This window comes from Pseudophryne corroboree (genome assembly GCF_028390025.1).
Source record: "Pseudophryne corroboree isolate aPseCor3 chromosome 3 unlocalized genomic scaffold, aPseCor3.hap2 SUPER_3_unloc_3, whole genome shotgun sequence".
Classification (NCBI taxonomy): Eukaryota; Metazoa; Chordata; class Amphibia; order Anura; family Myobatrachidae; genus Pseudophryne; species Pseudophryne corroboree.
The window spans coordinates 420,500-445,517 of NW_026967519.1; the positions used below are offsets into that span (position 1 = coordinate 420,500).

A 25,018-nucleotide genomic window follows, 5' to 3' on the forward strand; every position below is an offset into this window, starting at 1 on the left:
TTGATTCGGCAAGAACCGTGTCTGTTCCGGGACTTACCGCAGCTGCGTTGACGCCAAGGCGGGTGAACGCCGGATCCTAAGGGAAAGAGGCATTCCGGAAGAGGTCATCCCTACCCTGGTCAGAGCCAGGAAGGAGGTGACCGCACAACATTATCACCACTTAGGTGAAAATATGTGCCAGGGTGTGAGTCCAGGAAGGCTCCACGGAAGAATTTCAACTAGGTTAATTTCTACATTTCCTGCAAACAGGAGTGTCTATGGGTCTCAAATTGGGTCCATTAAGGTTCAAATTTCGGCCTGTTGATTTTCTTCCAGAAAGAAATTGGCTTCAGTTCCTGAAGTCCAGAAGTTGTTAAGGGAGTACTGCATATACAGCCCCTTTGATGTCTCCAGTGGCACTGGGCGATCTCAACGTAGTTTTGGGATTCCTAAAAAATCACATTGGTTTAAACAACTCAAATCTGTGGATTTGATATATCTCACATGGAAAATGACCATGCTGTTGGTCCTGGCCTCGGCCAGGCGAGTGTCAGAATTGGCGGCTTTATCTCACAAAGCCATATCTGATTGTCCATTCGGACAGAGCAAAGCTGCGGACTCGTCCCCAGTTTCTCCTTAAGGTGGTGTCAGCGTTTCACCTGAACCAGCTTATTGTGGTACCTGCGGCTACTAGGGACTTGGAGGACTCCAAGTTGCTGGATGTTATCAGGGCCCTGAAAATATAGTTTCCAGGTTGGCTGGAGTCAGGAAATCTGACTTGCTGTTTATCCTGTATGCACCCAACAATGCTGGGTGCTTCTGCTTCTAAGCAGTCGATTGCTCGTGGGATTGGTAGCACAATTCAACTTGCACATTCTGTGGCAGGCCTGCCACAGTCTAAATCTGTTAAGGCCCATTCCACAAGGAAGGTGGGCTCATCTTGGGCGGCTGCCCGAGGGGTCTCGGCATTACAACTTTGCCGAGCAGCTACGTGGTCGGGGGAGAACACGTTTGTAAAATTCTACAAATTTGATACCCTGGCAAAAGAGGACCTGGAGTTCTCTCATTCGGTGCTGCAGAGTCATCCGCACTCTCCCGCCCGTTTGGGAGCTTTGGTATAATCCCCATGGTCCTTTCAGGAACCCCAGCATCCACAAGGACGATAGAGAAAATAAGAATTTACTTACCGATAATTCTATTTCTCGGAGTCCGTAGTGGATGCTGGGCGCCCATCCCAAGTGCGGATTATCTGCAATACTTGTACATAGTTATTGCTAACTAAATCGGGTTATTGTTGTTGTGAGCCATCTTTTCAGAGGCTCCGCTGTTATCATACTGTTAACTGGGTTCAGATCACAGGTTGTACAGTGTGATTGGTGTGGCTGGTATGAGTCTTACCCGGGATTCAAAATTCCTCCCTTATTGTGTACGCTCGTCCGGGCACAGTACCTAACTGGAGTCTGGAGGAGGGTCATAGGGGGAGGAGCCAGTGCACACCACCTGATCGGAAAGCTTTACTTTTTGTGCCCTGTCTCCTGCGGAGCCGCTATTCCCCATGGTCCTTTCAGGAACCCCAGCATCCACTACGGACTCCGAGAAATAGAATTATCGGTAAGTAAATTCTTATTTTTTACCTCAGGTCACTCCCCAACAGAAAAAGACACCGGCTTTTCAGCCCCAGCCCTTTCGTTCCTTTAAAAACAAGAGAGCAAAGGGCTATTCATATCTGCCACGAGGCAGAGGAAGGGGGAAGAGACTGCAGCAGGCAGCTCCTTCCCAGGAACAGAAGCCCTCCCCCGCTTCTGCAAAAGCCTCAGCATGACGCTGGGGTCTCTCAAGCGGACTCGGGGGCGGTGGGGGGTCGTCTCAAGAATTTCAGCGCGCAGGGGGCTCACTCGCAAGTGGAACCCTGGATCCTGCAGATAATATCTCAGGGTTACAGGTTGGAATTCGAGACGTCTCCACCTCGCCGTTTCCTGAAGTCTGCTTTACCAACGTCCCCCTCCGACAGGGTGACGGTCTTGGAAGCCATTCACAAGCTGTACTCTCAGCAGGTGATAGTCAAGGTACCCCCTTTACAACAAGGAAAGGGGTATTATTCCACTCTATTTGTGGTACCGAAGCCGGATGGCTCGGTAAGACCTATTCTAAATCTGAAGTCCTTGAACCTGTACATAAAAAAGTTCAAGTTCAAGATGGAGTCACTCAGAGCGGTGATAGCGAACCTGGAAGAGGGGGACTTTATGGTATCCTTGGACATCAAGGATGCGTATCTCCACGTTCCAATTTACCCCTCACACCAGGGGTACCTCAGGTTCGTCGTACAGAACTGTCACTATCAGTTTCAGACGCTGCCGTTTGGATTGTCCACGGCACCTCGGGTCTTTACCAAGGTAATGGCCGAGATGATGATTCTTCTTCGAAGAAAAGGCGTATTAATTATCCCATACTTGGACGATCTCCTAATAAGGGCAAGGTCCAGAGAACAGCTAGAGATGGGAGTAGCACTGTCTCAATTAGTGCTAAAGCAGCACGGGTGGATTCTGAATATTCCAAAATCCCAGTTAATCCCGACAACACGTCTGCTGTTCCTAGGGATGATTCTGGACACGGTTCAGAAAAAGGTATTTCTCCCGGAGGAGAAAGCCAAGGAGTTATCCGAACTTGTCAGGAACCTCCTAAAACCAGGAAAGGTGTCTGTACATCAATGCACAAGAGTCCTGGGAAAAATGGTGGTTTCTTACGAAGAAATTCCATTCGGCAGATTCCACGCAAGAATTTTCCAGTGGGATCTGCTGGACAAATGGTCCGGGTCGCATCTTCAGATGCACAAGAGGATAACCCTGTCTCCGCGGACAAGGGTATCCCTTCTATGGTGGTTGCAGAGTGCTCATCTATTGGAGGGCCGCAGATTCGGCATACAGGATTGGATCCTGGTGACCACGGATGCCAGCCTGAGAGGCTGGGGAGCAGTCACACAGGGAAGAAACTTCCAGGGCGTGTGGTCGACTCTGGAGACGTCTCTTCACATAAGCATTCTGGAACTAAGAGCAATCTACAATGCTCTAAGCCAGGCAGAACCTCTGCTTCAAGGACAACCGGTGCTGATCCAGTCGGACAACATCACGGCAGTCGCCCACGTAAACAGACAGGGCGGCACAAGAAGCAGGAGGGCGATGGCAGAAGCTACAAGGATTCTTCGCTGGGCGGAAAATCATGTGATAGCACTGTCAGCAGTGTTCATCCCGGGAGTGGACAACTGGGAAGCAGACTTCCTCAGCAGACACGACCTTCACCCGGGAGAGTGGGGACTTCATCCAGAAGTTTTCCACATGCTTGTAACCCGTTGGGAAAGACCAATGGTGGACATGATGGCGTCTCGCCTCAACAAAAAACTGGACAGGTATTGCGCCAGGTCAAGAGATCCGCAGGCAATAGCTGTGGACGCGCTGGTAACTCCTTGGGTGTACCAGTCAGTGTATGTGTTTCCTCCTCTGCCTCTCATACCAAAAGTATTGAGAATTATACGGCAAAGAGGCGTAAGAACGATACTCGTGGCTCCGGATTGGCCAAGAAGGACTTGGTACCCGGAACTTCAAGAGATGCTCACGGAGGATCCGTGGCCTCTACCTCTGAGAAGGGACCTGCTTCAGCAAGGACCCTGTCTGTTTCAAGACTTACCGCGGCTGCGTTTGACGGCATGGCGGTTGAACGCCGGATCCTAAAGGAAAAGGGCATTCCGGAAGAAGTCATTCCTACCTTGATTAAAGCAAGAAAGGAAGTGACCGCACAACATTATCACCGTATTTGGAGAAAATATGTTGCGTGGTGCGAGGCTCGGAGGGCCTCGACGGAGGAATTTCAACTGGGTCGATTCCTACATTTCCTGCAAACAGGATTGTCTATGGGTCTCAAATTGGGATCTATTAAGGTTCAAATTTCGGCCCTGTCGATTTTCTTTCAGAAAGAATTGGCTTCAGTTCCTGAAGTCCAGACCTTTGTCAAGGGAGTACTGCATATACAGTCCCCGGTGGTGCCTCCAGTGGCACCGTGGGATCTTAATGTAGTATTGGATTTTCTCAAATCTCATTGGTTTGAGCCACTAAAAAATGTGGATTTGAAATATCTCACATGGAAAGTGACCATGCTACTAGCCCTGGCTTCGGCCAGGAGACTGTCAGAACTGGCAGCTTTATCTTACAAAAGCCCATATCTGATTTTCCATTCGGACAGGGCAGAACTGCGGACTCGTCCGCATTTTCTCCCTAAGGTGGTATCAGCGTTTCACCTGAGCCAGCCTATTGTGGTGCCTGCGGCTACAAGCGACTTGGAGGACTCCAAGTTGTTGGACGTTGTCAGAGCTCTAAAAATATACATTTCAAGGACCGCTGGAGTCAGAAAATCTGACTCACTGTTTATACTATATGCTCCCAACAGGTTGGGCGCTCCTGCGTCTAAGCAGACTATTGCTCGTTGGATTTGTAGTACAATTCAGCTTGCACATTATGTGGCAGGCCTGCCACAACCAAAATCTGTGAATGCCCACTCCACAAGGAAGGTGGGTTCATCTTGGGCGGCTGCCCGAGGAGTCTCGGCATTACAACTTTGCCTAGCGGCTACGTGGTCAGGGGAGAACACGTTTGTAAAATTCTACAAATTTGATACCCTGGCTAAGGAGGACCTGGAGTTCTCTCATTCGGTGCTGCAGAGTCATCCGCACTCTCCCGCCCGTTTGGGAGCTTTGGTATAATCCCCATGGTCCTTTCGGAACCCCAGCATCCACTAGGACGATAGAGAAAATAAGAATTTACTTACCGATAATTCTATTTCTCGGAGTCCGTAGTGGATGCTGGGCGCCCATCCCAAGTGCGGATTGTCTGCAATACTTGTACATAGTTATTGTTAACTACATCGGGTTATTGTTGTAGTGAGCCATCTTTTCAGAGGCTCCTCTGTTATCATACTGTTAACTGGGTTCAGATCACAAGTTGTACGGTGTGATTGGTGTGGCTGGTATGAGTCTTACCCGGGATTCAAAATCCTTCCTTATTGTGTACGCTCGTCCGGGCACAGTATCCTAACTGAGGCTTGGAGGAGGGTCATAGGGGGAGGAGCCAGTACACACCACCTGATCCTAAAGCTTTACTTTTTGTGCCTTGTCTCCTGCGGAGCCGCTATTCCCCATGGTCCTTTCGGAACCCCAGCATCCACTACGGACTCCGAGAAATAGAATTATCGGTAAGTAAATTCTTATTTTCTTTTACCTTCTCCTGCATTGAACTGGTTAACAAAACTGAGCTCACAGTGCCTGGAGGCGGGGTTATAGAGGAGCCCCCCCAATACTTCCTGGGACAGCCTAAAGCTTTAGCTTGTTGGTGCTTCTCTGGATCCACTCTACACCCGATGTTTTCCCTGTGGAATCCAGTGTACCTCGCAGAAAGAGATTTAACAATGTTAAGTCTACCATAAATCTCCTTTTTGAGCTTCATGGCAAAGGCTGTGAATACTTGTGTACATGTGATTTCTTAGTTTTTTATTTGTAATAAATTTGCAAAAAATCTAAAAAACTTTTTTCATGTTGTCATTATGGGGTATTGTGTAGAATTTCGAGAGAAAAGAATTTGTTCAATTTTGGAATAAGGCTGTTGCATAACAAAAGGTGGAAAAAGTGAAGCGCTTTGAATACTTCTCGGATGCAATGTACTCTGGTGTACTTAGGTCAAAAGGCCATTCGGGTCAAAGGGTCAACAGCCAAAAAGTCGACACTTCCAAGCCAATCCCCCCCCCCCCCCCCCCTCCTCTTCCCTCTTCTCGGGCACTACTCCACCATCCAACCTACTAACGCCAGCGTCCTGCGGAGAGGGAAGGTTGGGGGAGGAAATGTGCACGTCATCTAATCAGTGCTGGAAGGGTCCGGTGGCAGCTCAGCAGCTCGGGGAACGCTGGACACGCCCCCAGAGTGATGGGAACCGGGTCATGTGAAGCTGATAATGATGGCACTCAATTGGTGGCAAATGGGAATAGCGCCCCCATTTATCCGTATATAGGAACACAGCAGGCGCACTGCTTATCAGCACACTTTACACGCCACATTGTCTCTGGGATGAACAATTGGGGATGGGCACTTTTATCTATATGTTTGGAGATAAGATTATATTTATATAGTTTGCGTCTGTTTCATGGAGCAGGTCAGATGCCGGAAGCCACCTGGGGCCTCATTAGCTGCACAGTCCACCCATTAACTTCAATACATTTCCATTGTGCTGCGATCATTAGTGTTTTCTGCACTGTCAGGGAAGTAACGCCTCCGGCCGCACTCCAGTCTCATCTCAGGCAGCTATGACGGGAGGGAGTCGCAGCTCCAGATCTGACAATGCGGATGACTGCGAGTAGGTCAAAGAGATGGGATTTATTTATTTTAAAAGTTCCAATTTGGGATTAAGTATCAGACTGGTCTGTGTGTGTATTCAGACCTTAAGCCTGAATGAATCTCCCCCAGAGCTCTATAAGGAATCTTAATGTGTGAGACTAGAAGAATGAATTATGCAGATAGTAATACAGAGTTGCTGTATGACTATGGTACTTGTAAACTCTCTCTGATATTTTAATTATTACATTTTTTCTTAGGCCATTTAGCTGTGAGGAACCGGAGACCCTTTACTAGAAGTCACATAAATGATGTCACGGAGGATGGACAAGGACAGGAGTCATGTGACTGAAAGGATATTAAACCTCACTGTGGAGGTCATCCAGCTGCTGACAGGAAAGGTGAGGGGCAGACAGACAAACGTTCCCGCACAAGTTCAATTCGACGGTTACATCCCATTCACAATGTCTACCCAAAAGAAATTGTAGCCATGTATGGGGGCGTGCTACCAGAGGAAAGGTGGTAGCATTATTGTGCACAACGTCGATTTTAGAGTTTCACAATCAATATCAAATATATCTTTAATAAATATATATATATACCCGTATTTGCCGGCGTATAAGACGACCCCCAACATTTCCACTCAAAATATAGAGTTTGTTATATACTCGCCGTATAAGACTACCCCCTTCCACACACCAAATAAAACGTAAAAGAACATCAGATTTGTGACATACTGTATATTATGATCTGATAAGAGATTTGGATAGGGAGTATTTATCAAGGTATGCATAAGAAGGGGGGAGGGGGCGAGGAGAAAGTTGTAAAATGTATAAAAGTATACCCCTGTGTGCATTTATTGTTACCGGTGTCACATGAGTGCCATTACTATTAGTGCCATTACAGTACCTGTCATTGTCACCATTGTACGGCCACAACGCGACCGCAGCGCCTCCGGCCAGTCCCTGCATCTCCCTGTAATTGGCACTAGTGACCCGCCGCGGCCGCACTGGATACCGCGCGATACTGGATGGTATGTAGAATGAGGTGGCCGGGCATCGGGAGGCCACTATGGGCACCGGGCGAGTATCGGAAGGCCACTATGGCAGCTATGTCTATCCCAACTGAAGTGCACCTGGCGTATAAGACGACCCCCCCCCCACTTGGAGGCATGTTTTTCAGGGCAAAAAAGTCATCTTATACGCCAGCAAATACTGTAGTTAGATTATGAATTGATTAATTATTCCCCACCTACAACAACACTCTAATTTCTCTGACGTCCTAGTGGATGCTGGGAACTCCGTAAGGACCATGGGGAATAGCGGCTCCGCAGGAGACTGGGCACAACTAAAGAAAGCTTTAGGACTACCTGGTGTGCACTGGCTCCTCCCACTATGACCCTCCTCCAGACCTCAGTTAGAATCTTGTGCCCGGCCGAGCTGGATGCACACTAGGGGCTCTCCTGAGCTCCTAGAAAGAAAGTATATTTTAGGTTTTTTATTTTACAGTGAGATCTGCTGGGAACAGGCTCACTGCAACGAGGGACTAAGGGGAGAAGAAGCGAACCTACCTGCTTGCAGCTAGCTTGGGCTTCTTAGGCTACTGGATACCATTAGCTCCAGAGGGATCGACCGCAGGACCCGTCCTTGGTGTTCGTTCCCGGAGCCGCGCCACCGCCCCCCTTACAGAGCCAGAAGCAAGAAGATGGTCTGGAAAATTGGCGGCAGAAGACTTCAGTCTTCACCAAGGTAGCGCACAGCACTGCAGCTGTGCGCCATTGCTCCTCATGTACACCTCACACTCCGGTCACTGATGGGTGCAGGGCGCTGGGGGGGGGCGCCCTGAGGGCAATATTACACACCTTGGCTGGCAAATCTACACCATATATAGCCCCAGAGGCTATATAGGTGTAAATTAATACCCCTGCCAGAGTTTCAAAAACGAGGGAGAAGTCAGCCGAAAAAGGGACGGGGCTATCTCCCTCAGCACACTGGCGCCATTTCTCCCTCACAGCTCCGCTGGAAGGAAGCTCCCTGGCTCTCCCCTGCAGTCTACACTACAGAAGGGTAAAAAAGAGAGGGGGGGCACTAAATTTAGGCGCAGTATAATTATTATAGCAGCTATAAGGGGATATAATTCAGTTAGTCCCTGTATTATATAGCGCTCTGGTGTGTGCTGGCATACTCTCTCTCTCTGTCTCCCCAAAGGGCTTTGTGGGGTCCTGTCCTCTGTCAGAGCATTCCCTGTGTGTGTGCGGTGTGTCGGTACGGCTGTGTCGACATGTTTGATGAGGAGGCTTATGTGGAGGCGGAGCAGATGCCTATAAATGTTATGTCACCCCCTGCGGGGCGGACACCTGAGTGGATGGACTTATGGAAGGAATTACGTGAAAGTGTCGACTCCTTACATAAAAATTTTTTACGACATGCCAAATGCGGGACAGCCGGCTTCTCAGCTCGTGCCTGCCCAGGCGTCTCAAAGGCCATCAGGGGCTCTAAAGCGCCCGCTACCTCAGATGGCAGACACAGATGTCGACACGGATACTGATACCAGTGTCGACGACGAAGAGACTAATGTAATGTCCAATAGGGCCACTCGTTACATGATTGAGGCAATGAAAAATGTATTTACACATTTCTGATATTACCCCAGGTACCACAAAAAAGGGTATTATGTTTGGGGAGAAAAAACTACCAGTGGTTTTTCTCCCATCTGAAGAATTAAATGAAGTGTGAAGAAGCGTGGGCTTTCCCCGATAAAAAATTGGTAATTTCTAAAAAGTTACTAATGGCGTACCCTTTCCCGCCAGAGGATAGGTCACGTTGGGAGACACCCCCTAGGGTGGATAAAGCGCTCACACGCTTGTCAAAGAAGGTGGCACTACCGTCTCCGGCCGCCCTAAAGGAGCCTGCTGATAGAAAGCAGGAGGCGATCCTAAAGTCTGTAAATTAGTGATGAGCGGGTTCGGTTTTACTCGGTTTTACTCGGTTCTCAAAACGGCATCTTATTGGCTCACGGATGTCACGTGTTTTGGATAGCCCATAAGGTTCTGTTTTGAGAACCGAGTAAAACCGAGTAAAACCGAACCCGCTCATCACTGTAAATACACATTCAGGCATTATACTGAGACCAGCTATTGCTTCAGCATGGATGTGCAGTGCTGCAGCTGCGTGGTCAGACTCCCTGTCGGAAAATATTGACACCCTAGACAGGGACACTATATTGCTAACCATAGAGCATATTAAAGACTCAGTCTTATACATGAGAGATGCACAGAGGGAGATCTGCCGGCTGGCATCTAAAATAAGTGCAATGTCCATTTCTGCCAGGATTTGCCTTATAAGGGTGAGGAGTTATTCGGGGATGGTCTCTCAGACCTAGTTTCCACAGCAACAGCTGGGAAGTCAGCATTTTTGCCCCATGTTCCCTCACAGCCTAAGAAAGCGCCGTATTATCAGGTACAGTCCTTTCGACCCCAGAAAAGCAGGCGGGGAAAAGGAGGGTCCTTTCTGCCCAGAGGCAGAGGTAGGGGAAAAAAGCTGCAACAAACAGCCGGTTCCCAGGAACAAAAGTCCTCCCCCGCTTCCTCCAAGTCCGCCGCATGACGGTGGGGCTTCACAGGCGGAGCCAGGTACGGTTGGGGGCCGCCTCAAAAATTTCAGCGATCAGTGGGCTCGCTCACAGGTGGATCCCTGGATCCTTCAAGTAGTATCTCAGGGGTACAAGCTGGAATTTGAGACGTCTCCCCCCCGCCGTTTCCTCAAATCTGCCTTGCCGACAACTCCCTCGGGCAGGGAGGCTGTGCTAGAGGCAATTCACAAGCTGTATTCCCAGCAGGTGATAGTCAAGGTGCCCCTACTTCAACAAGGACGGGGTTACTATTCCACAATTTTTGAAGTACCGAAACCGGACGGTTCGGTGAGACCCATTTTATATTTGAAATCCTTGAACATATACATAAAAAAATTCAAGTTCAAGATGGAATCGCTCAGGGCGGTGATTGCAAGCCTGGACGAGGGGGATTACATGGTATCCCTGGACATCAAGGATGCTTACTTGCATGTCCCCATTTACCATCCTCACCAGGAGTACCTCAGATTTGTGGTACAGGATTGCCATTACCAATTCCAGACGCTGCCGTTTGGGCTGTCCACGGCACCGAGGGTGTTTACCAAGGTAATGGCAGAAATGATGATACTCCTTCGAAAAAAGGGAGTTTTAATTATCCCATACTTGGACGATCTCCTGATAAAGGCGAGGTCCAAGGAGCAGTTGTTGGTCGGGGTAGCACTATCTCGGGAAGTGCTACAACAGCACGGATGGATTCTAAACATTCCAAAGTCACAGCTGGTTCCTACGACACGTCTACTGTTCCTGGGGATGGTTCTGGACACAGACCAGAAAAAAGTGTTTCTCCCGCAGGAGAAAGCCATGGAGCTGTCATCTCTAGTCAGAGGCCTCCTGAAACCAAAACAGGTATCGGTGCATCACTGCACACGAGTCCTGGGAAAAATGGTAGCTTCCTACGAAGCAATTCCATTCGGCAGGTTCCATGCAAGAACTTTTCAGTGGGACCTCTTGGGCAAGTGGTCCGGATCGCATCTTCAGATGCATCGGCTGATAACCCTGTCTCCAAGGACCAGGGTATCTCTGCTGTGGTGGCTGCAGAGTGCTCATCTTCAAGAGGGCCGCAGATTCGGCATACAGGACTGGGTCCTGGTGACCACGGATGCCAGCCTTCGAGGCTGGGGGGCAGTCACACAGGGAAGAAACTTCCAAGGACTTTGGTCAAGTCAGGAGACTTCCCTACACATAAATATTCTGGAACTGAGGGCCATTTACAATGCCCTAAGTCAGGCAAGGCCCCTGCTTCAAAACCAGCCGGTATTGATCCAATCAGACAACATCACGGCAGTCGCCCATGTAAACCGACAGGGCGGCACAAGAAGCAGGATGGCGATGGCAGAAGCCACAAGGATTCTCCGATGGGCGGAAAATCACGTCTTAGCACTGTTAGCAGTGTTCATTCCGGGAGTGGACAACTGGGAAGCAGACTTCCTCAGCAGACACGACCTACACGCGGGAGAGTGGGGACTTCATCCAGAAGTCTTCCAACTGATTGTAAACCGTTGGGAAAGGCCACAGGTGGACATGATGGAGTCCCGCCTAAACAAAAAGTTAGAGAGAGATTGCGCCAGGTCAAGGGACCCTCAGGCAATAGCTGTGGACGCTCTAGTGACACCGTGGGTGTACCAGTCGGTTTATGTGTTCCCTCCTCTGCCTCTCATACCAAAGGTACTGAGAATAAGAAGAAGATGAGGAGTACGAACGATACTCGTGGTTCCGGATTGGCAAAGAACGGCTTGGTACCCAGAACTTCAAGAAATGATATCAGAGGACCCATGGCCTCTGCCGCTCAGACAGGATCTGCTTCAGCAGGGGCCCTGTCTGTTCCAAGACTTACCGCGGCTGGGTTTGACGGCATGGCGGTTGAACACCGAATCCTAAAAGAAAAGGGCATTCCGGAGGAAGTCATTCCTACGCTGATTAAAGCCAGGAAAGAAGTAACCGCAAACCATTATCACCGTATTTGGCGAAAATATGTTGCGTGATGTGAGGCCAGGAAGGCCCCATTTGAGGAATTTCAGCTGGGTCGATTTCTGCACTTCCTACAGTCAGGAGTGACTATGGGCCTAAAATTGGGTTCCATTAAGGTCCAGATTTCGGCTCTGTCGATTTTCTTCCAAAAAGAACTGGCTTCACTGCCTGAAGTTCAGACATTTGTAAAGGGAGTGCTGCATATTCAGCCCCCTTTTGTGCCTCCAGTGGCACCTTGGGATCTCAACGTGGTGTTGAGCTTCCTAAAATCACATTGGTTTGAGCCACTTAAAACCGTGGATCTAAAATATCTCACGTGGAAAGTGGTCATGCTATTGGCCTTGGCTTCGGCCAGGCGTGTGTCAGAATTGGCGGCTTTGTCGTGTAAAATCCCTTATCTGATTTTCCGTATGGATAGGGCAGAATTGAGGACTCGTCCCCAGTTTCTCCCTAAGGTGGTATCCGCTTTTCACTTGAACCAACCTATTGTAGTGCCTGCGGCTACTAGGGACTTGGAGGATTCCAAGTTGCTGGACGTAGTCAGGGCCTTGAAAATGTATATTTCCAGGACGGCTGGAGTCAGGAAAACTGACTCGCTTTTTATCCTGTATGCACCCAACAAGCTGGGTGCTCCTGCTTCTAAGCAGACTATTGCTCGCTGGATTTGTAGCACAATTCAGCTGGCGCATTCTGCGGCTGGACTGCCGCATCCTAAATCTGTAAAGGCCCACTCCACAAGGAAGGTGGGCTCTTCTTGGGCGGCTGCCCGAGGGGTCTCGGCTTTACAACTTTGCCGAGCTGCTACTTGGTCAGGGTCAAATACGTTTGCAAAATTTTACAAATTTGACACCTTGGCTGAGGAGGACCTTGAGTTCTCTCATTCGGTGTTGCAGAGTCATCCGCACTCTCCCGCCCGTTTGGGAGCTTTGGTATAATCCCCATGGTCCTTACGGAGTTCCCAGCATCCACTAGGACGTCAGAGAAAATAAGATTTTACTCACTGGTAAATCTATTTCTCGTAGTCCGTAGTGGATGCTGGGCGCCCATCCCAACTGCGGATTGTCTGCAATACTTGTATATAGTTATTGCCTAACTAAAGGGTTATTGTTATGAGCCATCTGTTAACTGGGTATAGTATCACGAGTTATACGGTGTGATTGGTGTGGCTGGTATGAGTCTTACCCTGGATTCAAAATCCTTCCTTATTGTGTCAGCTCTTCCGGGCACAGTATCCTAACTGAGGTCTGGAGGAGGGTCATAGTGGGAGGAGCCAGTGCACACCAGGTAGTCCTAAAGCTTTCTTTAGTTGTGCCCAGTCTCCTGCGGAGCCGCTATTCCCCATGGTCCTTACGGAGTTCCCAGCATCCACTACGGACTACGAGAAATAGATTTACCTGTGAGTAAAATCTTATTTTAATGGTCAATTCTAAAACATAACTTTTATTAGATATATGCAATTATTAAATCCCCATCTATTGAAGCTAAAAAGGTGAAATATTAAAATATAGATATAAAGTAAAGAAAAAAGAATTAAAATATATATAGTACCGGGATGTCAATGAACACTCCTGATATTTACTTAATTCGTGATTCAAAATGTCGATAACTATACTGTCAGTCACAAAATTAATATATTTAAACTCTATTATTCGCTGTAATATCAGCCTATGTGTTCACATACAAAGTTAATTAGGATGTATATAAATCTGTTCTCTTGCAGTCTTAATTTTTAATAATGACTGTTCCCAGAAGTCAGATTCTTAGTATCAATCTCGTGCTGTCAGTGTGGATACAACTGCTCATAAACTTATGAAGATATCAATTGATTAGAGTTAGCTGTGCAGATATGGTTCAACAATCCTCTGTTCTCTGAACTCTACACTATGTTGCCCACACAAGCCAATTTATATACAAATGTATCCATGTTGTATTTTGTCACAGTAGAATTGTGCCCACTTTAATTGTTACTGATTATTTCAGTGTGGACAAGCTGTTAATAGCGCTCCATGACAGGGCGTCTCACTGAATTATTGCCGCATTGTCCAGGATAAGCGTCATACTTTCAGTGTGAATACAAATGCTCATCCTGGGAGTGTCACAGTGACATCACTCATATTCGTATTACTAACACAGGGACCTGACTGGGGAGGTGAGATCTGGGAGTGTCGAACACAGGGACATAACTGGGGAGGTGAGGGAGAGTGACAGTGACAAGTGTCTGCACTTTCAGTCCTTTTCCAAAGATGACTTTCATTCCGGCTGTGCAAGCTTTCCTTTAAGAGGTCCTTCATATACTCCCGTCATACATTCTTCCTATCCCTTCATGGAATTTAAATTTTAGTTATGGAGACTCTTCACCTCCTTTTTGAGCCTCTTGAGATGGTGAAATTCTGCTACTTTACCTTGAAGGTGGTTTTCCTCCTAGGTATTGCCTTTTCTGTGAGGATATTGGAATTGGTGGCCCTGTCTTCTAAGCCTCCCTTACTTATCCTTAATTCTGATAGGGTGGTGTTACGGACGAAGACATCTTTTTACCTAAGGTGCTTTCCATTTGAACCAAGAGATCTTGCTTTCAATTTTTACTTTTAAATCCTTGTGGTAGCTCCCAATTGTGGCTGAATAGCGTCCAAAGGATCTATTGCTCAGTGGATTACTGCCACTATTCGTCAGGCATATCTATCTCTCGATGCGCCTGTCCGACGTCCCTCTGGGCTCATTCGACTTGTATGGTCGTGGCCTCTTGGCTGGTTTGCCATGGTACCCCACTGGAGCAGTTGTGGAGAGCGGTGACCTGGTCCTTTTGCATTCTTTTACCAGGTTTTACTTTTAACATACTGTTGGTTATATTGACGCCAGCTTTAGGCATGAGATATAGATGTCGTTTTCCATTCAGTTTTATTGATGGCTCTCTCAATACATAGGATCACACAGTAGTGAGGAAGACATCTGGGAAGTGTGAGACACCCAGTAGCCATCTTTGTGTGTCAGGAGGACTGAGCAGGACCCAGAGCCCCATCACAGTGCCTCCACCTCGCTCACTGACACATGAGAGGCACAGTGACCAGAAGATCCTGAAGCTCACCAACAAGATCATCCAGCTGCTGACTGGAGAGGTGACTGCTGGGAATGGGGCATTATACAGTAACACCAGGGGATGTGTCTGGATGATGACTGGAGAGGTGGCTGCTGGGAATGGGACATTATACAGTAACATCAGGGGATGTGTCTGGGTGGTGACTGGAGAGGTGACTGCTGGGAATGGGACATTATACAGTAACACCAGGGGATGTGTCTGGGTGATGACTGTATCATTGTGTGTGTCAGGTTCCTATAAGGTGTGAGGACGTCACTGTCTATCTCTCCATGGAGGAGTGGGAGTATATAGAGGAACACAGGGGTCTGTACAAGGACGTGATGATGGAGAATCACCAGGCATTGAAGATGGATATGACTGAGAGGATAATAAATCTCTTCCTGGACATCATCTGTGTGCTGACTGGAGAGGTGAGGGATTCTGGGAATGTCATGTCCTCTTGTCTCATACATGACAGCAGAGGCCTGCAGATTATAGGCAGATAGGACATTGGTGATAAAATAGTGAAGGAGGCGATTATAGATTATTTTTATATGTGATGTTTTCATTATTTCTCCAATAAAACTTTATATGATTATTTTTTTAATCTTTTAAGTTTTGTTGATGACCCTGAACTGACCAGAATGTGCAAAATCAATTTACTCCTTACTATCTGATATATCATGCACAAGAAAATAAGGGATCCCTTCTGCGCTCATCCAACAACAATAAACAGTAATGCAATAAATGATAGGTTCCCAATGGATAAGTCTATGACCCATCTGGCTCCGCTACCGGATCTCTGCATTTAAGGTCATCCAACTACGAGGATAAGAACTTTCCACCTCGGAGAAGGTAAAGAAGAACCAAGCGACTTAAGACACCTCTACATGCGGGACATACCACGACTCCTTGTGAGTACGGTATGCATTGAGTCTCCCTACATCCAGCACTTCCGCTTTGTATAAGAACTAAAAGAGACTATAATTTAGTCATAGACTTATCCATTGGGAACCTATCATTTATTGCATTACTGTTTATTGTTGTTGGATGAGCGCAGAAGGGATCCCTTATTTTCTTGTGCATTGTGTTCCAGGGTGATTGAGTGATCATCTGTTGGTATCCCTACTGCAGCTCTCTGAGGCGCAGCAGTCCTCTACCTCCCCTTTTTTATATCTGATATATCAGCCCAATATGCAGATTTTGCTTTCTTCTAATGCAGCAGGTTTTATTAGTAATAATGACACGGTACATGTATGTAAGCATCTACTGTTCACATGGTAGAATTTAATGAATGTTGTACACAGGATCACACAGTAGTGAAGGGAACATCTGGAGAGTGTGAGCCACCCAGCAGCCATCACCGTGTGTCAGGAGGACTGAGCAGGACCCAGAGCCCCATCACGGTGCCTCCACCTCATTCACTGATACATGAGAAGCACAATGACCAGAAGATCCTGGATCTCACCAACAAGATCATTCAGCTGCTGACTGGAGAGGTGACTGCTGGGAATGGGCCATTATACAGTAACACCAGGGGATGTGTCTGGGTGATGATTGGAGAGGTGACTGCTGGGAATGGGATATTATACAGTGACACCAGGGGATGTGTCTGGGTGATGACTGAAGAGGTGACTGCTGGGAATGGGACATTATACAGTGACACCAGGGGATGTGTCTGGGTGATGACTGGAGAGGTGACTGCTGGGAATAGGACATTATACAGTAACACCAGGGGATGTGTCTGTGTGATGACTGGAGAGGTGACTGCTGGGAATGGGGCATTATACAGTAACATCAGGGGATGTGACTGGAGAGGGGACTGCTGGGAATGGGGCATTATACAGTAACACCAGGGGATGTGTCTGGGTGATGACTGGTGAGGTGACTGCTGGGAATGGGACATTATACAGTGACACCAGGGGATGTGTCTGGGTGATGACTGGAGAGGTGACTGCTGGGAATAGGACATTATACAGTAACACCAGGGGATGTGTCTGTGTGATGACTGGAGAGGTGACTGCTGGGAATGGGGCATTATACAGTAACACCAGGGGATGTGTCTGGGTGATGACTGGAGAGGTGACTGCTGGGAATGGGGCATTATACAGTAACATCAGGGGATGTGACTGGAGAGGTGACTGCTGGGAATGGGGCATTATACAGTAACACCAGGGGAAGTGTCTGGGTGATGACTGTATCATTGTGTGTGTCAGGTTCCTATAAGGTGTGAGGATGTCACGGTCTCTTTCTCCATGGAGGAGTGGGAGTACATAGAGGAACACAGGGGTCTGTACAAGGACGTGATGATGGAGAATCACCGGCCCCTCACATCACTGGGTAAGAGGAGACTGTCATATAGTGTAATGGAGAGAGCAGCTATGGGGCCACCTAGATACACATCATCTGATAATCACATATATACAGTGTACTCAGTCACTGTGTGTCTCCTACAGATGGGGCCAGTAACAGGAATACCCCAGAGAGATGTCTCCGTCCTCTGTATTCCCAGGATCATACAGAGGAGAATCACAGTGTCCCACAGGAGGGTCTGGTAGGGTCTCACACAATACTGAAATACAGATGAATATACACTTAAGGATTTGTACTGAAGGTGTTTGAATATTGAACACTGATATTTTTATGTTATTTAGGGTGAAGATCTTATTGATGTTAAAGTAGAAGATATAAAAGTAGATGAGCAGACGCATGTGATGGGTGATCAGCAGTGTAAGGAGGAGGAAATCCCTACAGATATCAGCACAGGTGAGTAATAATCACATATTCTCCTTGTTCAGTCACTACAGCAATCTGTTATTCTCCACCATCTACTGTTAGTACAGACTAGTAAGGGCAAAGTATCTGCCCATTGGAGGAGTCAGGAGCCATCAGCCCCTATTATACTCCTGCTCTCCCCCTCACATCATGTCACTGTGTGTTACCAGCCCAGAGATCTGACCAGTCTCCTCCCCACACTCTCTGGTGTTTGGTATACAACACTAGGTGTAACATCTTTCTGGCCTTTGAAACATTGTAGCCATTCATTCTCTGAATAGTGGAAAGAGATGTGGTGTCGCATATCCCAAGATCCTCCTGACATTACATATTGTCCTCCCTTTGCAATAAGAGTAATAATATCTGTAAAGGAAATACTTTTCTGATTTGCGTCTGAGACAAGTCGTATACCAGCACTAATGTATGTTATACATATATATGTGATGCTATATAAATGCTACCTCAAAGCTGATTGGTTGCTAGGGGCAACTTTTCTCGTGGTCCACATCTCCACTCTTTCTCTAGCATCCATAAGGGATATTGGGGAATCTAGTACGATGGGGTATAGACAGGGTCCAAAAGAGCCGGTGCACTTTAAATTTCTTCACTGGGTGTGCTGGCTCCTCCCCTCTACTGTGCTTACTGTGAATCTTGGGTAAACACAAACTATGCAGTGTATGCCACACCAGATTCTCTCTATTGTCATCTGATTCTGTTTCTTGTGAACAATGCAGCCAATCTTCACAAATCAGTGAAGGGGCTGTGGGAGAGGATCCAGTGCCCCACTGGCTAGAGTCTCTTCAAACCATGATGTCTGATATGTCATCCCAGCTCACTGCTAATGTACTTAAAACTCAGCTACTACAACAAGCTGTTGCAGACTTAGCTGCTAGGGCAGATGTTACACAGCCCCGCTCTCTCTCATGCAGGTCCACAAAAGCGTGGTTTACCTGCTCTACTCTCTGATACAGATGAGGATATACAGGAAGATTGAAAGACTTGGATCCCATTAGTGGGGATTCCAATTCTGCTCGGGGTATTGAACCCCTAATTTTGGCTATACGGGACGTGTTAAAGCTCCCTCTAGAGGACGCTGCGCACTTTCCCATTTCCTCCTGAAGGCAGGAAGTTTTGGGTGGAAGCCCCAGGGGTTGAGGTATCAGTCTCTCGACTGTCTAAAAAGGCGGTGCTGCCTGCCCCGGGCTCCTTTACCATGAAGGATCCTGGGAACCGGAAAATACAGACTACACTAAAATCTATTTACGTGGCAGCAGGTGTATCACAGAGGCTGGTCATAGCTGGATGACCCATGTCATTCATATGTGGGTTACTCAGATTCAGGAGGGCCTCTCCAGAGCTATGTGCCGGTCACTATGGTGACTCTCCTCAAGCACATTCAGGACACTACACGCCTCCTGTGTAACTCGCTTAAGGAGATGGGAAATATTAATGCTAGTACTTCTGCCATGGCAATGTCGGCACGCAGGGCTTTGTGGTTGCGTCATTGGATTGCGGACGCAGAATCAAAACGCAGTGTGAATTCCCTCCTCTTTTCGGTGGGAATGGCTCTTTGGGTTTGAGTTGGATACGTGGATTTCCAAAGATACGGCTGGGAAATCCACGTTTCTCCCCTCTGTGGCCCCGCCGGCGAGACGCTTCTGCGCAGGGCTGTCTATGCAGTCCTTTCGGTCTTACAGATTTTGTTCTAAGGCTAGAGGTGCCTCAAATACGAATAGAGGCACCAGAGGTAAGTCAAGAAAACCTGCAAGCACCAGCTCTCAGGAACAGACCACCAGTTCTGCTTCCACTAAGACCTCAGCATGACGGTGCCCACCCAGCCCGAGGGGATCTCGAGGTGGGAGCTCGACTGCGTCACTTTAGCCGCGTCTGGTAGGCTTCCTGCCAGTATACCTGGGTCAGGGATCTCATTTCTCAGGGCTACAAGCTGGAGTTCGACTGTGCTCCTCCCCAACGATTTTTCAAATCAAGCTTACCAGCTTTGAAGTCTATGCAGGTTATGTTGCAACAGGCCATCCAAAAGTTGGTCCAGTCCTACGTCATTGTTCCAGTACCAATACCACAACGAGGCAAGGGTTATTACTCCAACCTGTTTGTGGTACCAAAACAGGATGGTTTGGTAAGGCCCATTTTGAATCTGAAGTTCTTGAATCCTTACCTGAAGGTTTTTAAGTTCAAAATGGAATCCTTGCGAGCAGTGATTGCGGGCCTGGAGAAACAGGAATTCAAGGTCTCCTTGGACATCAAGGATACTTACCTTCATATTCCGATTTGACCACCTCACAACCGTACCTGAGGTTTGCCCTGCTGGACGATCACTACCAGTTCCAGGCCCTGCCCTTCGACCTGTCCACAGCTCCGAGGTTAATCATAAAGCTGATGGCGGAGATAATGGTCCAGGGGGTCAATGTTGTCCCTTACCTTGACAATCTTCTGGTAAAAGCAAGATATAGGGAGCTTTTGTTGCTCCATATCGACCGCACTATCCACCTTCTGTTACACCATGGGTGGAACCTCAACTTACAGAAGTCCCACCTAGAGCCAACTCAAAGGCTCCTGTTCCTGAGGATGTTGCTGGATACTGTGGCCTAGAAGGTACCAGGGGACAAGGCGAGAACACTTCAGGAGATGGTCTGCATGGTGCTCTGACCTACTCTAGTGTGCATCCATCTTTGCATAAGATTGTTGGGAAAGATGGTCGCCTCATACGAGGCGATCCAATATGGGAGGTTCCGTGCCAGAACATTTCAGTTGGATCTCCTGAGCAAGTGGTCCGGATCACATCTACAGATGCACCGGATGATTCGGCTGTCACCTCAGGCCAGGATTTCCCTCTTGTGGTGGCTTGCAGTCCTCCAATCTACTGGAGGGCCGGAGTTTTGGGATCCAGGATTGGACCCTCCTTACGACAGATGCTAGTCTAAGTGGATGGGGAGCTGTCACCCAAGGGGCGCAGTTCCATGGCAGGTGGTCAGCCCATAAAAAGCCTCAACTTTCTGGAACTTCCGTCGATCTACAAAGCTCTGCTTAAGGCCTCTCCTCTGCTCAGGGATCACGCGATCTAAGTACAGTCGGCCAACGCCACAGCCGTGGCGTACATCAATCGGCAAGGAGGGACAAAAATCAGAGCCTGCATGCGAGAAGTGTCAAAAATACTCCCCTGGGAAGATAGAAATGCAAGAGCAATGTCGGCAATCTTCATTCTGGATGTGGTAAACTGGGAAGCGGATTTCCTAAGTCGTCACGATCTCCACCTGGGGGAGTGAGGACTTCACCAGCAGGTGTTCCATCAGGTCATCAACCGGTGGGGCTGCCCGCAAATAGACATGATGGCTTCTCGACTCAACAAGAAGCTTCACTGGTATTGCTCACGAACAAGGAACCCTCAGGCGAGGACAGTGGATGCACTGACGTCACCTTGGCCTTACCGGCTGGTCTACCTGGTTCCCCCGATTCCGTTGCTCCCAAGTGTGCTTAAGCGAATCGGGAATCAAGGAGTCCAGGCACTTCTGTTCGGGCTCAGAGGGCGTGGTACGCAAATCTTCTGGACATGTCCATCGAAGACCCTTGGCCTCTCCCACTAAGTAGAGATCTTCTTCAACAGGGACCGTTCGTCTACCCGGACTTACGACGTCTTCAATTGGCGGCATGGAGGTTGAGCGGAACATCCTAGGGCCTTTCCAAAAAGGTTATTGCTACCATAGTTCAGGCCAGGAAACCTGTGACGTCAAAACATTATCATCATATCTGGAAGAGATATGTCTCTTGGTGCGAGGAACACGCCTATCCACCTGCAGAGTTCCACTTGGGACTTTTCTTACGTTTCCTGCAGGCTGGTGTGGATAAGGGCTTATGCCTGGGTTCCATTAAGGTCCAGACTTCGGATCTCTTCATTTTCTTCCAGAAGATATTGGCAGTGTTGCCAGAAGTTCAGACCTTCTTGCAAGGGGTACTCCACATCCAACCTCCTTTTGTGCCGCCTACGGCACTCTGGGATTTTTTTTTTTTTTTCCAAAATATTTTTATTGAGGTCGAAAAGGCATATTGAAACATAACAGGTAATGGCATATGAATGACATATAGTTCAACTGCACCTGGGGCCACATTAGCCACCCGGAACAGTCGTGTATAAAAAGAAAAAGAATATCCAAAAACAGAGAACCTCGCATTTTCACTTTTTACATCGAGATGTCTAGATATATGTTATATCCTGGTGTTGTGTAACCAAATAGCAAAATTAACAAACATGAAATATGATGGGACAGCTAATGTGTCCCTGCTAATTAGCAGATTCTTTGCCTAACAGTAAAGCATATTAATGCGGCTCCCCCTTTGGGGATCGCTAAATCCTAAAATAATAAAAACACTAACAATATCAACAACATTATTAACATTATTGATAATAACCGTACCTGCCTGGGCCCAGGAGCCGCCGACCCATCCACGGAGATATCAACAGTGTGATAAGAAGAGATAGACGATAGGTGTCCAGTGTTAGGGAGTAGGGGGAGGTGGATGTGAGAGCTTGAGGGTCGAGTGTTGGCGATCAGAGTTGAGGTGATGAGAGGGGGTAGAAAGCATGAGAACAAGAGAAGAATGGAAGGTGAGGAAGAAGAGAGGAGGCTAGAGTGTATTCATGGAAGCGCAATGGGGGGGTCGTCTGCTAGGATCTGGTGTCCGTACCAGGTGGTGCAGTGAAAGCTTTGTTTGATGGCTATTTTTGTCGGGGTAGGTAGTGTGTTGATAAATCGTCGCCAGCAGTGAAACAGGGTGGGGGTTAATATTTCTTTGTTAAGGGAGGTCTCTAGCCAGTCCATCGTGAATAGGAATAATAGTCTGGAGGTAGCTAGAGGTAGTGTGGGGGGGGTATTGGATATCCATTGTTGTAATATGGCCTTTCTGCCCACCGCTGAGAGGATCATAATTAGTTTCGTGTCTCGAGAGGGAATATCGTTTTGATCACGGATATGCCCGAATAGCGCCCAGGAGGCAGTGCATTGAAAGCGCAAGCCCAACTCGGCAGTTCCATATGTATGTAGTTCTGTCCAAAATTCTTGAATATGGCAGCAGTGCCAGAAACAGTGCATAAGATCTGCTGTTAATGAAGAGCATTTTAAGCATTTAGCCGAGTCGGACAAGCCCATCAGATGGCTCCTCCTTGGTGATATGTAGGCTCTGTGTAGTATTTTGTATGTCATTTCTTGATAGAGGCTGGCAGGGATAAGTTTAAGGGAGCTCGCAAAGCTATCCATTATGTTCTCCGGGGACATGGATGGGATTTGGGTGGACCATGTTTGTATTTGTGTGAGATCTGTGGTGGGTATATGTTCCGTGCGTATGCGGGTATATATTGCTGAGATGGAGCAGGTCCCTGTGCGCAGAAGTGTGTCTAGAGAGTTGACCAGGTCTGGGGGAGTAAGATGTGGGAGAGTCGACTGTATATAGTGTGATATTTGGTAAAAATGAAAGCGATGGCGGGGGCTAATTCCATATTTGGTTGATATCTCCGTGAAAGTGAGTATTTTTTTGTTGGAGTCGAGGAGGTTTCCTATACATGTGATACCTAAAGCGTGCCAATTGGTAAAGGGGATGTGGGCCTGAGCATTTTGGAATTGTGTGTTTCCGACTAAAGGAAGAAAAAGTGAGTAGGTGTGGTGTAGCTTGAGAGATCTGCGGGAGAGTCTCCATGCTATAATAGTTGAGGTTAATAGAGGGTTATCCAGACGAAGGTTGGATATTTCAGATTTGTTTGCATGGAGGATATAGCTGAGGGATAGGGGAGTACAGAATTGGGAGTCGACTAGTGAGTCGGTAAAGGTGGATGTTCCGTGGATCCAGTCCACGGCAAATCGGAGGAGACAAGCATGGTTGTACTGTTCCACGCTCGGCAGATTCACCCCCCCGTTCTGTATTGTTTGGGTTAATTTAAATAGACTTATCCTGGGTCGTTTATTGGCCCAGATAAATTTCGATATCGAGGAGTTAAGATGAGATACATCAGCTTTTGAGAGTATGATGGGCAACATCTGCAGGGCGTAGAGCAGTCTGGGGAAACTAACCATCTTGACCAAATTACAGCGTCCCAATAGATTTAAAGGTAGTGTTTGCCATAGGGTGAGTTCTGTCTGGATCTTATTGAGGATTGGGTGGATGTTGTCAGTGTATAGATGGGTGGGGTCAGCGGGAAGTATGATGCCTAAGTATGTAATGTGGGTGCTAGCCCATCGGAATGGGAAGGGGGTATCCCAGCCTTTGGTGATCTGGGGAAATATGGCCAATGCTTCCGACTTGTCAAAATTGACGGTGAAGCCTGCAAAAGAGGAAAAACGGGCAATAGCTTCTTGAAGTGCCATTACCGACTGTCGTGGATTAGAGGTAAGTATGAGGATGTCGTCTGCGAATGCCATAAGTTTAATTTCCCTATTGCCAATTTTTATACCGTGGAAGGTGGGTAAGTTGATGATATATCGTATAAGGGGTTCTAGGGCGATGTTGAAGAGGAGGGGGGAGAGGGGGCAGCCCTGTCTAGTTCCTCTCTCTAGGAGAAAGGGTGGGGAGGGGGTATTGTTGACTATCACCTGTGCAGATGGGTTAATGTAGAGAGATTCAACCAGTCCCCGAAACGTCTCGCCAAATTGCTGGTAGAGTAGAACTCTTGCTAAGTGTGGCCAGGCAATTTTGTCAAAGGCTTTTTCAGCGTCCAGGTTGATTAGGATGTTGTCTGTGATATTGTTGGTGTGGGAGTGGGTGATGGCTGCCAGCGCCACTCTGATGCCACGTACTGATTGTCTGTGTTTAAGAAATCCCATCTGCGCTGGCAATATAATACGGGAAAGGCATAGCTGTAGTCGGTTGGCCATCAATTTGGTGAGGACTTTGAAGTCTTGGTTAAGGAGTGAGATTGGTCTGTAAGACCCAGGCAGGGAGGGGTCTTTGCCTGGTTTTGGTATTACAATAATTGTGGCTTCGTTAAATCTAATGGGGATTTGTTTGGAGGTGAGAATATGGTTATAGAGTGATGTGAGGGTAGGGGCGAGTTCTTCTCTTAGTATTTTATAAAATTCCGCTCCATAACCATCTGGGCCGGGGCTTTTATTGTTTGGTAGGGTCTTAATGACCTCCACCACCTCCTCCACTGTTATCGGTTTATCTAGGGATTCTCTCTCCTCTTGAGTCAAAATGGGGAGGTCTGCCTCTTTCAAAAATGA

The 25,018-nt window shown here is 47.7% G+C and overlaps 1 protein-coding gene across 4 annotated transcripts in view; it reads left to right on the top strand.

Moving 5' to 3' along the window:
• LOC134983948 (zinc finger protein 420-like) overlaps positions 1-25,018 on the top strand; it is a 183,567-nt gene that overhangs the window by 12,720 nt on the left and 145,829 nt on the right. For all 4 annotated transcript variants that reach the window (XM_063949564.1, XM_063949567.1, XM_063949565.1 and 1 more), the window contains exons 2-8: positions 6,607-6,747; positions 14,866-15,057; positions 15,269-15,448; positions 16,325-16,516; positions 17,234-17,357; positions 17,474-17,571; positions 17,672-17,783. In XM_063949564.1, the coding sequence (XP_063805634.1) occupies positions 6,655-6,747; positions 14,866-15,057; positions 15,269-15,448; positions 16,325-16,516; positions 17,234-17,357; positions 17,474-17,571; positions 17,672-17,783 (991 nt within the window). In that variant the 5' untranslated portion in view covers positions 6,607-6,654. The remainder of the gene's footprint in view (positions 1-6,606; positions 6,748-14,865; positions 15,058-15,268; positions 15,449-16,324; positions 16,517-17,233; positions 17,358-17,473; positions 17,572-17,671; positions 17,784-25,018) is intronic.